General features: G+C 40.0%; 1 protein-coding gene across 1 annotated transcript; it reads left to right on the forward strand.

Annotated features, from left to right (window-relative positions):
• The first annotated feature begins 5,369 nt into the window (after positions 1-5,369).
• Positions 5,370-12,003, forward strand: LOC110165649 (histamine N-methyltransferase-like). The gene is made up of 6 exons (XM_020930835.2): positions 5,370-5,534; positions 6,387-6,436; positions 6,643-6,750; positions 7,838-7,968; positions 9,886-9,979; positions 11,088-12,003. Exons 1-6 carry the CDS (start codon positions 5,398-5,400, stop codon positions 11,456-11,458), a joined length of 891 nt encoding a protein of 296 aa, XP_020786494.2. The 5' UTR covers positions 5,370-5,397; the 3' UTR covers positions 11,459-12,003.
• Positions 12,004-19,386: the final 7,383 nt, after the last annotated feature.

The following is a 19,386-nucleotide window of genomic DNA, read 5'->3' on the forward strand; positions in this document are numbered from 1 at the left end:
ACTTTGTGTTGAAATTATATTTTTCTTAAAGTTTCAGGTTGTTCATAATATTATAATATTATAATAAGAAAGAGTTCATCAATTAAAAAAGATTTCTGTAATAGATTTGTGTTTCTCTGCACAAATATTTGAACTTATTGTTATTTTTGGGGTTTATATGACATGAGTTTTCTGATCCGGACACTTTGGCATCAAAGTAGGTTGGATACGACCCCCGAACCAAAATGAGTTTGACACCCCTGGTGTAATCCATTTACAAAGTAACTGTAATCCAATTACCACTCATTGAAACAGTAACTGTAACAGAATACAGTTACTCATAATTTGTACTCTGATTACGTAACTTCGGTACATGTAATCTGTTACTCCCCAACACTGCAGGTAGAACAACAAAGGACTTCCTGAGGGTGGGACAGTTGTGTCTGCTGAGCCTTTACACATGTTAATGACTGATCTACTCTCAGGTACAAATCACTTTCATTCACACAAAGACACATGGAGAGAAAAGGGAGGCACATGTGCCTGTACCCTGTTGATGTGAGATGCACTTTGGAAACTGTTTACAGCCGTTGGTCTAAGGGCCTGTCCACAGGATAATGTTTTTTGGTGGAAACTGAGAAGTTTTCGTTTTGACCTTTCGTCCACACGGAGCCGGCGTTTCGGGTGGGCAAAACTGAGTGTTTTGAGAACGGGTTCCAGAGTGGAGAAATCTGAGAACACCAGCGTCGCGTTGTCGTGTGGACAAATAAACCGCAGTTTTTGAAAACAATGACGTCAGGACCCCGTCATCTCCAGGGTCGTCCGCCGCAGTGAAGGCTGCACTGCTATAGCCTCCACAGACCCCAAGACTGTTGCCGAAATGGGACAGGTGCAGCCTACGGAGCCGCTCCTGTCGCCCAGGACCCGAGACCCGCTGTTAGCGCTAATGCCAATGTAACCAGGTGTTTGAACTATTCTGACTGTAGTGCGTCGGTGAATGCGTCCACCTGTGCACCTGATTAGCGATTAGAAAAGGTTGCTCACGCCATAGTGTGGCGGTCGGGGCTTTCGGTGACTTGTGAACGCGGCGTGTGTAAGTACTGGAGTTGTTCCTTCAGTGTTTCTCTTAGAACTTGTTTTAATGCCTTGTTTCTGGTGATTACATTTAAAGGTGTTGTGTGGAGCAGGAGGAGACGTTGGCCGCTCCTAACGCGCTCCCGACCCCATGGAGAGTACACCTACATGTAACAGATTACATGTACCAGAGTTACATAATCAGAGTACAAATTATGAGTAACTGTATTCAGTTACAGTTACTGTTTCAGTTAGTGGTAATTAGATTACAGTTACTTTGTGGAAATAAATGTATTACACAATGGTATTTTCCTGTTTTCACATTTTGGGCTATATCACTTTTTTTTTTTTTTGGTAATTCCACTCATTGCCGGACACTAAACCAGGTCCAAACCAGGTCCAAACCAGGTCTAAACCAGGTCTAAACCAGGTCTAAAACCAGGTCTAAAACCAGGTCTAAAGCCAGGTCTAAACCAGATCTAAAACCAGGTCCAAACCAGGCCCAAACCAGGTCTAAACCAGGTCTAAAACCAGGTCCAAACCAGGTCTAAACCAGGTCTAAAACCAGGTCCAAACCAGGTCCAAACCAGGTCTAAACCAGGTCTTAAACAGGACTAAACCAGGATTTAACAGGACTAAATCCTGCTGCGTGGACCGTGTCTCTTCCTCTTCTATCAATAATATTTTTAATTTGGTTCAGTAAAGTCTGGGTTTTTTATTTTCTTTTAGCAGATAAAACATCTTATGTTACGATTTCCTCGTCTTTGCTTCTCTACAGCAAATTAAGTAATCCAAAGTATTCAGATTACGTTACTCACCTCAAGTAATTTAATGGATTCTGTTACAAACTACATTTTGGTGTATGTAATCTGTAATCTGTAGGGGAATATATTTTAAAAGTCACCTTCCCAACACTGACTATTCTAGAATCCAGGTGGAGGCTCTGGGTGGTGCATGTTTATGTTGGGGGTGGTGGCGTTTGATGGCGTGTGGTCATCGGTGTATCTCTGTGTGGCAGATTACTCTTGCGCTGTTGGTTTCTGCTCTCAGATTCTCGTGAAATTGTCTCTTAAATTCTCTCGTAAAGTCTGATTCAGTAGTTCCTTTTATCTGTAGTTAGTGTAGTTGCTATAGTGTATTTATCGGCTGGGGTGGTTTGTGCAATAGTGGATAGTGCAATCTAACAGCACCTCGTACTTTACATCTAAAAGAAAATAATGTAGCACCTTTTTTTTTATGTATAAACAGATTTGCACTGCATTAGCACTTTGGTTCCTGAAACCTGGGATTCAACTCTTTACCTTGGTTTGATTAATCTTTCTTTTTTTTGCATTACTAATATTATTTGTGTGATTTGGTTTTAGTCGTGTCCCAGATTGTAGCTCCCAAATTGTTGTTAAATGTGTACCTTTTTAAAAATGTGTAAAATGAGCTCTTTTAATATTAACTAAAATAAAGAATTGTATATTTTTCCAACATTTTATGCCTTTGTCCTATGTTTTAGCCAGACTTACCTGTGTTATAATTAATAAATAAAAGTGGGCATCCCCTTTATAGCCCCCCTCTGCTACACTAACAACAGATCAATAACAAAGACTACGCACGAGTAATTAAACTGTTCGATTTTGAGACCAAGTTATTCTAATAATTCTCATCCAAAACTTAAGGCTAAAAACGAAAACTTATGTTTAACTTTTGCAAAACAAAAGGGTTATATTTCTGGGACACATCTAAAATAGGCTAAATTACCTTAAAGTTTAAGAAAAAATACAGTGATGAGATCTGCATTATTAATAAAGGGATAGTTTGGGATTTTTGACATGAATCTGTGTGTCATCCCCGTGAGCAGTGTCGTGCATCCACACTGACTTACCCCCGACAGCGTCCGGTGAACCGAGATATAGGCGAGTTTCATTGTTGACAAAAGAGCGAGTTGCATGCTGGGAATTATTTTGTTCGCCGGCAAGAAACACTAATTCAACATGATGGACGGAGCGAGAAAGCACGTAAAGGGTATTGATCCTGGTTATTTCTCCACTCTAACAGCAGAGGACCCAAGACCATTTGACCAGAAATTGGTCATAAACATCGACGGACGACAAATCACCCTTTTCAACCCCGACAAAAGGTGGACCAAACCAATTTTCTGGTCGGAATCGCCAACTACCTGGACAAATATTCACTTTGGCAATATACACAATGACTTGGTGGAAACTCCTGGGCCATTCACAGCAGAAAAGATGAAAACCTCCAAGAGTCTCGATGTGTTGTTGAACTTGTTGGAGTCCACGGTTTGTTAGGATCTTCTACGTTTGCTCTGCGAATGTTTGAAAGCCGTTTAATTCACCGTTAGTGGTTCTTTTCAGAATACGAAAAAGACATTTTCCTTCTTCCGTGCTTCTATTTGTGCATCCGATAATGCAGCAGGAATTTACCATTATCAAGGATAAATATGCGAGGTTACACACTGTGTTTGACGCTACCGTGTTTCTTGCCTCCGACCAAAATATTTACCAGCATGCAATGCGGGCTTTTAATAACAATGACGTCAGCTGAAACTCGCCTATTGGCCGTTTTCGGTGCTGATGAAAGTAGTCCGGCAAGTTGGCTGGGGACTGTATAATGAAGTGTTTTTCTTCTCAAAACAATCTGTGTTCAAAAGAGTGATACATTTGCATCACAAAACCATTGTCCTCAAAAAAGTCAGACCTCATTATCACTTGGCACTATTTTCTCTCCGTTCGTATCACTGTGTACTGCCGCCAGGTGACAACCGTGCACGAATCCATCACTTTCTTCAGTTGTTTGGCAGTGTTTACATGCGTAGACCGACGCGACGTGAGAGAACTAACGAGAGAGCTAGAGCCATAAGTATATGAACTTGTATAAGATACATATGAATATATCTAAAAAATGGTGTGAACTCTTGATTCTCCAGGCTGTAACAACAAAAATCTGGCTGAATCTCCACGCACGTCACTGTTTTCCTGTCACGGACTTTGCACTGAGGAAACTTTGACTTCTTGCCTTTGGCTTCAATGTGGAAACCAAACCAGGTAAGAACGAAGAAGTGCCGCTATGTTTACAAGAGAACAGACTCAAGAATCAGCTGTAACTCTGTGTGCAGTAAATCACTCAGTGTCATATCACCAGTGAAGCTTCTACAAAACATAACTTTATAAGTCGACTGTTATCACTATTGTAAATGTGGCGTACACTATTGGCAGCAGCTACGTGGACGTGTGGATGATTCCATGTTTCTATTAGTCGTCCATGCTTCAGTCACAGTGTCGGCTCTATGTTCGCTGTATACATGTTTATAAATGATGTGATGGTGATTGTCGCTCACTCGGTCTCTCACGGCTCCAGCTTCAACTTGTACCACTTCTCTGTCTCTCTTCTCTCTCTGCTCGTTCTAACTCCATCTGGTGAAATTCAGCATCAGTATATTCAGGTTCATAAAGATCTCCCCTTGACTTTGTGGTAAAGGCAAAGTCTTTATTGTCGGTGTTGTAATCAGACATGTCGTCGCTAACATTCCGAGCAGTAAACAAAGTGAACCAGGCACGGCTGTCACCTGGCGGCAGCGCGCAGTGATACGAACGGAAAGAAAATAGTGCCAAGCGATAATGAGGTCTGACTTTTTTGAGGACAATGGTTTTGTGATGCAAATGTATCACTCTTTTGAACACAGATTGTTTTGAGAAGAAAAACACTTATTTTAATGTCCCCAGCCAACTTGCCGGACTACTTTCACCAGCACTGAAAATGGCCAGTATCTCGGTTCACCGGACGCTGTCGGGGGTAAGTCAGTGTGGATGCACGACACTGCTCATACAGAGGGTGACATACAGAATTATGTCAAAAATCCTGAACTATCCCTTTAAATATTATTATCTTTGTTAACAGCGCCACATACAGGTGTGGCAGATGTATTTCATAGTTTTCACTCAGTGCTCCGTTGTCGTCTGGATGTGAATATTTCTCAATCCAACACGTGTGTGGACGCAAATTTTTTCAGATCATAAAAGAAAAAATCCAGGAGTGTTGTCGTGTGGACATAGCCTTAGAGGAGCAGAAAGGAGAACGAAAAGAGTGTGGGAGCAGAGAGAGCCTCCTGTTGGATTTGGAACAGGAGGGAGGAGGGAGGAGATGGGTAGTGACAGACCACTACTGCTGACCCACCAACAGGACAGTGTTCTGGTTAAAGGTTTACACACTGTTACTGAAATAAGCACATCTGATTGGTTGGCTGTGACAAAGTGTTGACTACAAATGTTGACACATTCTGAGTTGTCTGTAGAAGAGCTCCAGCCTTTCTTTGTGAGCCCAGCACAGAGCACCATGGCTTCTCCTCTCAAGTCCCTCGTTGATGATGACGATGGTTATGATAAGTCCTTGACCGTGTATAAGGTACATTCAAGTGGACATCAGCCCAGAGAAGACTTCATCCGCACAATCCTGCCTGAACAACTGGCCAGGTAAAGGCTTTGGTCAAGGGGCTAGAGAGGGGCTTTAAATGCATTTGAGCTTTTCATGTTTGTCTAAGTATGACTTGGTCTGAAGGGACCTGTGCTTATTATTTATCATCATTTTACAGTTTGGTAGTGAACAAAGTACATTTAGTTCCACTGTTCTAGTGGATTTAGTCTTTAATTCGATTGAACAGCGAATTGTTAAAATATATGTTTTTGTTTTAAAATAGTCTTGTCACTAAAAGAAAAGAGTCAGCAACTTACATTATGCAATAATGTAAGTTTCATAAGGAAAAGTGGCTATAATTACAGTTAAAAGAAGAAACAAGTCATTTTGTTGGGGTGGATGTTCTATTGTTTTCTTATTGTTACTATTTTTCTCTCCAAATACACAGTACCCAGTCTGCACTATATACCCAGAATGTTACACCGAATATTACATTTTTAAATACTATAATATATTTTGCATTTATTCAATTACAAGTCTTTATTGTTAAAAAAAGAAAATGGATGCTGGTCACACCTCATGTACTTTTTATTTACTATGACGTCTCTGTTTGGTGGGGGTCACACCTTGCTTAACAACTGAATTTATTATTTAACCTAAGTCTTAGGATTAGCATTGTGCAAGGATTTCTCCTTAAATAGTCATTTTAATAAATATTAGTTATGTGTTTAGACTTGTGCTATGAAACAAGATCATATCAAAATTCTTAAATAAATGCACATTTTTGTCAATAAGAAAACTGCTGAAAATCTACAAAAAATGTTGTCATTAAGACATGACCCCAAAATGACTCCGACCAGCATCTTGAAGAATGGATAAATTGTAGTTTGTAATTGTTTTGTGTCTCGTAGCATCGGGGATGGGAAATCGATAAACATCATTGGACTTGGGGCTGGAGAAGGTAAGAGCTCATCACATGTCTGTGTTACACTCTAACTGTATATCGTGAACAATCATTAAATATTATGAAGTATTATTAATTAAATAGTGATGTTTTTTCACACTCAAATGTGATATTGTCACATTCTGAGTCAGAATAAGTGCCTGGTTTTGAGAGTTTTAAATGCAGGAGAACAGAGCCAATGTGATGATGTTGTTTTATTGTAGGTAATATAGACATGGAGATGCTCTCCCAGCTGCGTCGGAAGCACCCAGGGGTGCTGCTGGATAACGAAGTGGTGGAGCCAAGCGCACATCGGATTCTCAGATACAAAGGTACAGAGGAAATATATAATCTGTCTCACTGTTTTCAAAGGTGTTTACAGTACAATGCTATGCCACTGATTCAAAAAATAAAAAACAGAACTAGTTTCTTTTAAATGGTTTTCAGTTGTCCAAAATAATCCCTAATTTATTCACTCCAAGCATCTTAATTCTTGTGTGCAGTGGTGCCTGTATGCACTGTGTGTATCTTGAATGGCCTAAGGCAGTACACAGGGAGGAGCAGCACAGTGATTATTGACCTGATTGTTGACTTTTTTTTTTTTTTTTTTTACAGAGGACAGGTAAAACGGTAAAACCTGTAGTTTTTGACACTGGGCTGTTGTGGAGGGTTTGTCACCCATTTGGCTGTGCATATAAAACATCCTGATTCCTTGTGATGAGTTTACAAGAGTTTAAGAACATTTCAAAAATTTTCAGAGACAAGAGTGAAGTTACTGTGATGGCAAAGTTGGCAACAGTTACCATGTTAACAGTCAATCAATTCAGTCAATCAATTAAATTGCATTTTATCCACAATTTTAAATTACAATCCCACAATAGGCACACACTTATACAGATATCAGCATATATCAGACTTATTCTGACCTCAAACCTGCTTATACAATATCTGTACTGGTGCAAGACAAATTTTGTACAAACTCATGAACAAAAAAATGGGTACAGGGTCTTTAAAGTGGAATTATGCCCTGAATCAAGCACTAAACTGTGCACATTGTGTTTGAATAGCTTTACCTACTGTGTGCAGCTCTATTTTGTGTGTCAATTTTAGTCCAAACTATGCACATTTGTAGATTTTGTGTGACCCCAGCAAATTCAAGTGCTTTGTGACATCACACTGGACTGCCCTGAATAGAACCTGGTTGGACAGAGTTTGAAGTGTGGATACCTGTTAGACCAATCACACTGTTCCTTATACCCCCCTGACCTCGTCCTTACTCCCCCCTCACTCTCCCTTAAAGGACTAGCAGCTACTGCCAGTTTATCAGCTTGAAATGTGGTCCTGAGACGAGTTGAGGTGTTTAGTCCCACTTTAAACATCTAAATATTTGTGTTCTTCTCAATTCTGTGTGTGGTGCAGAGAGGGCAGCTCAGATGTTCCACTTGGACCCTGTAAACTTCACCTGGAACCAGATGACGGCCTCTGAGTTTGAGGAGCAGTGGAGACAGAGAAATATCACCAAGAAGATTGACTTCATCCACATGCTCCATGTATGTGCCCTCACCTCAAATGATCCTTTACAGTGGTCATCAACATATAAATAGTGGGGAAGGTTCACAAGAATCCATGTTGCTATAGCAGCTTGTCAAAGCCTGATCTCATCAGATCTCAGAAGCTGAGAAAGGCCAGGCCTGGGTAGGACTTGGATGGGAGAACCACAGGGGGGCGCTGTGTCCTTATGAAAGACTCTTCATCCACATTGACTAGTAAGAAAGTGAAGGATGCTTGTGTGATGGTGGTGGTCAGAGCGTAAGTAAGTAAACTTAAGTAAGTAAGTTTTCACAGACATTTGTCACAAAGATGCCATCAGTATGGCCACTAGTAACTTACCACAGAGTGAGGACTGAATGAATAACGATGGGTAAAGTGTTTTGAGTGTCTTGATTGGTGCTGTATAAATGCAGTGATTGATTGATTGATTCATCTTGTCACGCCCACCACTTGTCTTCCCCTGTCGCACCAGTCACGTCACAGCATTGAGGTTTGGACAGAAGCCAAAGATGAAACGCCCCAGTGAACCAAAACAAACATGACAACGCTGACAGAGAGATTATTTTAGCATCAATGCTCTTTAGTTTGTGAAAACATGCAGAAAGTTTTTGTGCATTTGTGGAAGGAAATATGTCTGTGCTTTTCTCTCCACTGGATGTAACAAACATTAGAATTTTCAACATGTTCCACTGATGTGACGTTTTCAATCAGTCAGGTTTATCTAACTGTCAGAAGTCATGACGCTGTGTGTTTTTCTGAACACTTTCAGTGAGAGTAAATCTCACACTGATCATGTGTTGAACTCAGTTCAGAGCTTTTTCTCTAGTTAGCGTTAGCATTATCCCTCACAAATCACAAATTATGAATAATCAAGAAGGAATCAGCTGGTACCAACCTCTTGAACACATTTAGGTGACACTGTTGGTGTTTTATTTTAGATTTTATTTTAGATTTTATTTTAGCGTACAAAAGTTTCATCTGAGCTAATGGCTAATTAAACTGAACTTAAATGTTTAGTGACCATTAAAACTCTTTCAGTGGTCCAAAGTTATTCCTAACTTACCTTATGCATTCCAAGCATCCTAATTATTCCCTCTGATGAGTTTATGAGCACGTTTCAAACATTTCAGATGAGACTAGAATGGAGTTAGCATGATGGTAAAATTAGAAACAAGTAGCATGTTAAAAGCACTAACGCAGATGCAGATCACATATAACAGACTTCTACTGACCTCAAGACCTGCTTATACGATATCTCTGTACTGGTGGAAGCAAATCTTTGTCAAACACATGGAAAAAAACAGGTTCATGTTCTTTAAAATGGAACTAAGCTCTGAATCAACTTGCTGTGGGCTTTGAACAGACTCGCCTACTGTTCTTAGTCCTTTTTTGTGTGGCAGTTGTACATGTTGCTGGTGAGGAGACTAGATAAATGACATCAGTATCTTGAAATAAACATTCATAAACTGTATTTAAAAGGACATATCTAACCTGCAGGGATCTGACTCCAACAGGACGAGCCACACATGACCTGACTCCATCCACACGTCCTGAAAAGTCAACAAACTGCAGCCATGCAAAAACACGGCCAAAGGCTGCAGTTTTCAATGCAACTTTACAAAAGTTGACATTGTTTTACACTAAAGACAAGCTCAGCCTCTTTTTCTAGCCTTAACCGTTACAGATTTGTGCCAGTAACACGTTCATGGACAAACTACAGGAAAGAAGAGACGTAAGAAAGACGCCTCACCATGACTGTGTCTTTACTTTGGGAATGACTATGGGCCTGTTGCCAGTGGACAAAAGTCTAAAATAAAAATAAAAAATCTACAGAAAAGTCCACAGAAGTATTACGTCATACATATTAATATTATTATATTATAATACACACTTATATTTGTGTATCTGATTCACAGATGTTGTACTATGTTGAGGATCCTGGAGCGACCGTCAGATTCTACCAGAGCCTCCTCAGGAAGAACGGCAAAATTCTGATCAGTATTTTGTCAGGTAAGAAGAATACGGAATAAAGACATATCAAGATCTCTCTACATAGCAGTGGGTGATTTTGACACAGGGATGAGTTTATAAAATGAGATCATGAGCGTGCTAACCACGATGTTCCAAACAGGAAGTGAACATGAGCGCTTTTCAGGTCCATCAACTCTGGCTCCAGTTATAGACCACACATCCAGTTCACACAGGTCAGGTGCTCTGCTCACTTCTGATGTCGACAATCTGAGCTGAGCAGAAGAATAAATGAGGCAGTGCAACAGTGGCACAAAGTGCAAGAGCCTGATACAAACAGAAAAACAACATTAAAAACAAAGTACAGTTTTAAAAACACTTCTAATGAATCACTTTTGTTACACTTCTGTTTTTAGACTTCATCATTCTGTTTTGCTATTTTGTGCATTAATCATAATCATAAAATAATATAATAATACAATAATATTTACTTTAACATGAGGATTGGCTTCATCCTTCATTTGTTTGTGAAGTGTTTGATTTGATGAAGCTCCAGGTTGTAGTGGAACAGTGTGGAACCTGAGTGCTTCCACAGTGTAGAGTGATCCAGAGGACCAGCAGCAGCCCATAGTGATCGAACCATGTAACTGTTCTTTAACAACAGAACAGATGTTCACTTACCAATAAAACAGAAGAGCTGAAGAAACAGTGTGCAGCGTGAAACTTTTATCCACCCAAAAACACGTCCAGTCTCCAGTGCGGAGCCTTTACAGAGACGTGACTAATGATAAACCCACATCCAGTCAAAGTCTGCTGTGTCCACAGACTAACATGAACCAAACTCCACCAACATCCTCCCCCTCAATCCTACTAAAAGCGTAATTCCCAGATGTGGTGTATATATCCAGTGTGGAGCGTGTGTGTACAGATGTGGTCAAACGAGACTGTGTAAAGTTCTCCATAATCCTCCACCTCCATCCAGGTAACCTGGACCTAAAAGTCCTAAAAGAGAAAAATTATTTACCAAAATAAGAGCTGAGCTGCTGAGATGTGCTCCGTGGGGATGTCTCTGTGCATACGGAGAAAACAAAAAACAGGGAGTGAAGGCTGATTGTGACTGTGAGTGTTTGTGTTATTTGTTCTGTTACAGCTGAGTCTGGCTATGTGAAGATGTGGAAAGCCTTCTCCACTCAGCTGAACCCTCCAGGCACTCGTACTTGGTTTCCAGAACGGAACACAGCAGACATAAAGCAGCTGCTGGACGAAGCTGGAATCCAGTACCAGAGCTATAAGTCCCCGGCTGTGCTGGACATCACCGACTGTTTCACTGAAGGAAACGAGGCCGGAGAGCTGATTCTAAACTTCCTCACAGAGACGGTGAACTTTAGAAAGACAGCCCCACAAGAGCTCAGAGACGGGGTCCTGAGGACGCTGCGAGACCCTCAGTGCTGTACGGAGAAAAACGGAAGAATTCTGTTAAATAAGAACGAGGACTTCTTTATCCTGGAAGCATCTGATTAAACTTATCCTGGTTTGATACTGGTTTGTAGGCCTGTCACGATAACAATTATTGAAATATAATTATTGGAGATGAAAATAATATTAATTGCCATTATACCACTGACACGACCTTAAAGCAGGATTTCCTCATAAACTGAGCTGAAATAAATACATGGAACAATTAATAGAAGTTACATAATCAAACCTTTACAACTCAAATATTCAGAAAAGTGCAAAATATATCCAAATATTTCTCACTTGTACAAAGAAAAATTACTGACTATATTGACTCCCAAAAAGAATAGTTAATCTATCATGTAGTGAATGATAAGTGGACAGTATTTATCATGACAGGTCTACTGCCCAGTTTTATTGTTGTCTTTATCATTAGTTTAATTCACAATATAATAGTAAGAATTAAGAATAATCATCATGACCATTTTTGAAGCAAAATGAAGACTTTTTAAATTCAATCTATTCTAGTGTAATAAGTAGACTTAACTGTTACATACAAGAGGAACAGTGATGTGTTAGACAATGTGAATGAAATAAAATGAATGATTTTATTTTTCATGGTGTCAGTAATTGTGAATAATCATTCTGTTTCTTCTCACAAGAGCTGATGTCAGTGAGAAACAGTTTTAGATAGTTTGTGCTGCAGTCTCCAGCGTCACCACTAGAGGCCGCCACAACACTGCAGGTGCATTAATGTGTTTTAGGCCAATCCTCTTCCTCTTCACACTGACAAAGTCTAAAGTGACAAAAGTGTCTAAATGTGACAATATGAAATGATTTAAACATTTATGTTTCTTGCAGCTCCTTCACATCTGATTTAGTTTGTCTCATATTTGTGTCTGTCCTTTGAAAACGCCAGATTTCAGGATTTATTGCATGTTTTTTTCAGATTACATTCACTTCAGATTATTATTTAGATGTAACATCCTGTTGTGGAATTTCTAGACTTCAAACATGAAAAAAGAAGTGAAAAGTTGTACTCAAGGAGTGTGATTTATTGAAGCAATTGTGCACACAATCCCAAAACTCCCTGTTCCTGACAGAGTCGTCTGTCCTAAACTGTGACAGAACAATACAGACAGAGTCTTTCTACCCCACGGGGGCATAAGGCACAGGGATGATACACACACATAAGATAAGACCTAGTCTCATCAGAGAACAGGTCAACACAAGGCTGGCTCAACAGTCAGGAGAAGAACAAGCTCAGATTGATATAAACAACAGACACAAGGACAGAGTGTTGTACGTGGGAGAACAGTTCAGATTACAACAAGACACCAACGTAGAAGAATCCAGGGCATAAGGAAAAATTTAATTGGTCAACTGGACAAGTTTATTTTGGTCGAATATTTCTCAGCTCATCCAAGCTGCTTCTTCAGTTGTGGTCAGATGATGGTGGACACTGTCTTATATCTGTCTGCAGAGAGGAACTACGACACTGAAACTAACACCTCACCTGTTTACAGTTTCTGTACAGAGTTGTAAATGAGAGACATGATGTTTGAGGCCTCCATTTCTGTTCAAAGATGATTGTCTTTCCTAACAAAAATAACCTTTTTAACAGTCGACATCTGATGGAGCATTTATGATGAACCTAGAACCAGGAAAAGACACTGATGGAAAGATTTCCAGAACAGTCCCCACACTCCTCTTTAAGTGACTCGGACTTGAGTAGTACTACTGTACTTTTGATCATTTCTTGGACCTCTACTTTCTACTTCTACTTAAGTAATATTATTCTGAAGTAACGTGACTCTAACTTGAGGACAGTTTTTGGCTCCTCTAACACTACAGCACTGACAGTCACATATGTTTTTTCAAGATATGTTTGAGCAGTAAAACTAAGTATGTCATCACAGTTACACATCCCCATGGAAACAAGCAGGTGACTCTACCAGGCCAGCTTACAGGTCAGATCTGTGGAGAGGCGACCCCGCTCACAGTCACACAGCAGCAAAAACAGCAGGAATGGAAGAAATGAAATATGGACTGAATGAGAGGAGAGAGAGAGGAATCACTTTTGGGTTTTTTCTTGAGTTTTCAGACTATTTAAACACTTTATTATTAGTTCTTGCTCACATGTCTCCATCTCTGTATGCATCTGAAACTTTGGTCCAGTGACAGAACTGAAGTTTATTTTGCTTTTAATGAACCAACCAAAATAATTGTCTTTTTTCACCTGATTTTGAGCTGAAGTGATTTAGTCCCTGAATCAAGGACACTTGAGAGTCAGATGAAACAGAGAGAGAGTTTTCTCAAATATTTGATGACATTGTATACAGTTCTGGTCCCGTACACATATAACACCCACACATATCTTTCACACTACACATTTATCTTCATCCAGACACTGAAGTGAGGCTCATGTCTACAGGATTTTTCTGTCAAATTCTACAAATAATATCACTTTTTTGTTCAATAATGTAAAAATATATGAAAAATATTTTCACATTTCACTGTTTTACATTGAGGAGACAAACTCTGTCGGAGAACACAGAGACATTGAAGAGTCTTCAGTCCAGAGCTTAAACCCAGGGAGCAGAGTGTGAGTGAATGTGGTGTTGAAGGTGTGGAGGTGGGTCAGTTGGTCAGAGGAGACTGTGTAGAAGGACAGAGAACCAGCAGGACAGTCCACAAACACTGCTACTCTCCCAGAAGAGGAGGACCAGGGCTGAGGGAGGCAGGTTTGTTTTTTATTATGCCAAACAGAGAAACCATCTTTATAACACCGCAGACTCCAGGACGGATCATTGTGTCCAAATGCACAATCAGCATCACGTCTTTTCCTACTGTCAGTCAGACCAGTGGAACACAGAATCTGAGGCCAGTAGTCAAATCTGTCCTGATGATCTGGATACAGCTGCTCTTCTGTCACACGTGTCACCTTCTTGTTGTTGTCAGACAGTTTGAGGTTTCTGTGAGCTGTGTTTGGATCCAGAGTGAGATCACAGAAATCTGATGGAGAGAAAACACAACACAGCAGCAGTTAGTCCCATGTCCACTCTCATCATGTGAGACACACATTTAATGATCGTACAATATGGCCACATTTGTTCATGAAAGATGGATTTAAAGGCTTTCGCTGATTTATGAATCATATATTTTTTCAATGTATTTATTCTTCTTTTATTTCTTAATCATTCCACTCTTATGTTTGGCTAATATTTATTGGACTGTAAAAATATTTCGTTTCAGAGCCTCTCACACATCTATTTCATATTATTTCAGTGTAAATGTGAGTTGTGTGGAGTTTGTGCAGCTTCAGTCTCTGACGTCACTCCACACATTCCTACACTCGTCTGTGCTCCATGATAAAGACTTTCAGAGGGGGATTTACTTCTTTGGGTATTACAATTTTTCTCCACTGGTTTGGCTCATTTCTTGAAACAGAAATGACATTCTCAAAACAACATGGACAAATCTCCAAAGCACCTTGCAGTCGTTCACAACAGAATGACATTTGTCATTGATTTCATCAAATTGTAAATGTCTTAGTTCATGTGTCAAGTGTCTCAGTGCATCTTTGCACATGGTTCTGTACAAGTCGCTTACAGTTTGCACAGTGAGCCACATTTAGCACATTTTACAAATAAATCGATCTTGCTGATCTAAACTGATGAGTTGATTCTCAGTCTTATGATTTTTCTCTCCAAAACATGTCAACATCATTTCATTGTTTAAGCCATCAGATTTTTGGAGCATTTGATAAATGCTTTTATTAATTAATTCTCAGTCAGGTGAAATTAAAACTTCCTTTCACACTATGTGATCATGTGGGATGATGTGAATTTCCATTGTGACTCATCAGGCCTGGTTCACTTCCATCTAAAGATGCTCATGGAGCTACTGCCACCACTAGTGCAGTGTGTGTGGTGTCAAACTGTGGAGGCTTTTACTGTGAAATCCTTTTTTCAGTTTTATTCATAATTGTATTGTGTTTGTTTGACTCTGTCATAGTGACAAAACATGGAGTCATTTTGAGCTGCAGTGACATGAGGCCAAAGGGACGATGCATTTTGGGGACAATGACTCTTTATATGAGAGAGGAGTTTAGTTTGGACACATGGTAAAGTGTTTTGGGACAGATCTGAGCTTCTGCAGGTGATCCATGTTGCTGTGCTGAATCATCCAGGTTATTTTGACCAAAGCACTAGGTGAATGTAAAAGAGCCAACGCAACAAAGAAGGATCTTTACAGTTTTGATGCTCCTGACTTTTATATTGGAAAGAAATCTGCGCTGAAGCTTGTGTGAACAGTTTTGGGAGAGATATGAGCTTTTGTTGGTGAACTGTCATGTTGTGCAAAACTATCAGACTGTTTGGCCAAATGATCTTATAGTTTTAAGAATGTCATTTCTGTTTCAAGAAATTATCCAAACCAACGGAGAAAAACTGTATATAAGGTCTCTGGTGCTCTCTGCTGGCCACATGGAGGACTGTATAGATTTCGGAAAGTAGAATCCAGCCTTTTTATTCTCTCTGTCAAATACAGTTTTGTGTTTTCTGTACTTCCATCTGCAAAGGTACAAGTCGGTTCTGCTAGTTTCACTGTGGACCTGTTTCAAACTAAGGGTATGTAAGATTTCGATTTTTAATTCCATAGACTCTCTGTGGCCCCAGATATGAAGCAAACATTTTCAAATCTTTTACAGGTATACAGGTGATTTAATCTTCATAAACACTGGACAAAATGGCCAAGTTGTTTATGTTCTGATGTGGTGTTTTGGTTCCAGACGATTATCAGAGAGCAGAATGAGCCTCATGAGTCTCTCATTTGGGTTGTCAGTTTCTCTGCTAAAATCCCAAACTCTGTCTGATCTCCTGGTCTCTATCTAAACCCCAGCACATGCGCCAGTCATGAATCAGTGCTAGTGCAGCCTCTGCAGCTCAGGGAGGGAATTCTGGAGGTTCTGAGCTTCACATGAGGCCTGAACATAAACTGAGAATGAGACAAACTTGGATGTGTCTCTGTGTGTAGGTTGAGGCTCTGGGGACACAGGTTCAGTTGTGATTCTACTACCTTCTTTAAAACTAAAAGAGTCCATGTTGCATACTGCTGCTTTAAGAGGCTATATGCAGTCAACTTTTTCTTTTACAAACATTGTTTTCCTTTCTTTAATAAAGTGATGTTCTCATCAGTATAGTATAGTTTTCTCAGGGAGATTCACTTTGTCTTCAGTCTAGATTCTTGTACACATTCACTAACACTATGATCATAAACAAATTGTAACATTCTGATCAAGAAATAATCAGCACAGCTCATTTTCATATGTGAAATAAGCATCCCTCCAGTTTTGTAAACCTATTTCATAAAGTTCAGTGACGCTGCCAATCTGCAGTGTTCATGTGTCAAACATGTGAATGAAATAAAACACAACTCCAGGTCTGTTTGTGATGAGGAAACATTAGAACAGAGATCAGAAAATAGTGTTATGTGGGCCGTTAAAAGTGAGGTAACAGTTCCTCTGTCACAACAACATGCTCTGAAACAGGGATCCACATAACACATACAGTCCCTGACAAAAGTCTTGTCACTTATCCATTTTGTAGAAACAAAAGCTTATAACCTGACTTTAAATTAATCGATTGGTTTTAGAAATGTCTCATATGAAAGATAAAACCCTCCCAATTTATGCTCAATATACTAAAATAAATTTGCTTCACTGAAGAAAGATTGATCATTTAATGAACACAGAAAGGTCAGATTTTGGCAAGACAAAAGTCTTGTGGCCTTGTCATATGATGCACCCAATCCTAGATTACAGCCTCACCTGTGATCAGTTACTGATCAATCAGTTAGTGGGTGTGTATAAAAAGAAGCCCAGCACACCAGACCTTCACATCAACTGCAACTTGACCTCTGACAACATGCCTAAGATCCACCCTGAGACCAAAGCGTTAATTATCAAGAGGCTGAAGACCAGATCCACTGCTGAGGTGGTGACACCTTCAATGTGTCTCAGCGTCAAGTACAAAGAATAAGAAAAAGATCTGAAATGACTGGAGATGTTTTTGACAAGCCCAGGTCAGGAGCAGCAGACTCCACCAGGCCTGGTCACCTCAAGTCCCTGTGTCAACCACAACAGTTTGTAGAATTCTGTCTGGAAATGGCCTCCATGGTCGAATCAGTGCACAGAAACCAGCACTAAACAAAAGGCAATTAAAAAACCGTGTGGCATTTGCCAAGGCCCACAGCCTGCTAAAAGGATGGACACTGGAAAAGTGGCAGAAGGTGGATTTCTCAGATGAATCCTCGGTTGAATTACATCACAGCCACCGCAAATATTGCAGGAGACCTACTGGAGCCACATGGATCCAAGATTCACCCAGAAAACAGTTAAGTTTGGTGGTGGAAAAATCCTGGTCTGGGGTTCCATCCAGTCTGGGGGTGTGCGAGACATTTGCAGGGTGGAAGGCAAATATCAATAACCTAAAATATCAAGAAGTATTAGCTCCTCTTACATTCCCAACCATAAAAGGCTCAAATTTTGCAGCAGGATGGTGCTCCATCACATACTTCTATCTCTACATCAAAGTTTGTCAAGGTGAAGAAGATCAAGGTGCTCCAGGACTGGAGCCCAGTCACCAGACATGAACATCATTGAGCATGTCTGGGGTAGAATGAAAGAGGAAGCATGGAAGACAAAACCAAAGAATCTTGATGAACTCTGGGAGGCATGTAAGACGCTTTCTTTGCTATTCCTGATGACTTCATCAACAAATTGTATGAATCATTGTTGAACTGCATGGATGCGTCCTTCAAGCTCATGGAAGTCATACAAGATATTAAATCTGGATCTCACAGCACCACTACTTCATTCACTGACGTTATGCAACATATTTTTGTATTTGAAGTAAATTATTTGTTCAATTTTCTGTAGGCGACAAAACTTTTGTCTTGCCAAAATCTGACCTTTCTGTGTTCATTAAATGATCAATCTTTCTTCAGTGAAACAAATTTATTTTAGTATATTGAACATGATTTGGGAGGGTTTTAGCTTTCATATGAGACATTTCTAAAATCAATCGATTAATTTAAAGTCAGGTTATAAACTTTTGTCTACAAAATGGATAAGCCACAAGACTTTTGTCAGGGACTGTAGAGTTCAGATAGAGATTGTCACACCTTTATGTGCATTTGAGCAAAGAAACACAACTCTTCCAGCACAACTCCTCCATCCTGAGCTTTGGTGTAACTGGACCTTCTCTGTTCCTCCCGAGAGAGCCACAGACACGCTGACCTTTGACCTCCCGCCTCATCCGTTTCCTCCTGTGCTGCCTTGGCGTCCTGACCCCGCCCCCCTGCGTGTTTATCAGAGGTGATCCAGGCGTGTAAGTGTCTGCAGCTCACATCCAGATGAAACTAGCACCCGCCCTCTGCCCTCTGCTCCTCCCCCTCCTCCTGCCCTGTGCCGCTCCACCAGCACATACCAGCCTTTATTTCTTTTTTTAATGATTATAGCTTATTTTTCAGACAGCGTGAGGGTTTTAACTGTTGTAGCTTGGACTGAAATGTTTCACAGTATGGCATTAAACTATTATCACCAGGAAACGTGGGTGACGACATCAGGCGCATTGACAGGTCAGATCTGTTGGAAAGGCGACTGCACAGTGAAAAAAGCACATTTTTTAAAATAGTAATAAAGACGCATGTTTGAATAAATATACAAGAAAAGTTGCAGCTTTAAGATGCCAATATTAATGTCCAGTGTTGGGAGTAACAGATTACATGTACTGGAGTTACGTAATCAGAGTACAAATTTTGAGAAATTGTATTCAGTTACAGTTACCTTTTCAGTGGGTGGTAATTAGATTACAGTTACTTTGTTAAAATTAATAGATTACATGGTGGTATTTTCCTGTTTTCACATTTTGGGCTAAATCCCATGTCTCCTTCTGTACTGTGTGGACACCGCTTCCTCTTGTGTGCCTCTA

The sequence above is a fragment of the Boleophthalmus pectinirostris genome, unplaced genomic scaffold, assembly GCF_026225935.1.
Source record: "Boleophthalmus pectinirostris isolate CB_2022bp ecotype Guang Dong unplaced genomic scaffold, ASM2622593v1 HiC_scaffold_22, whole genome shotgun sequence".
Lineage (NCBI taxonomy): Eukaryota > Metazoa > Chordata > Actinopteri > Gobiiformes > Gobiidae > Boleophthalmus > Boleophthalmus pectinirostris.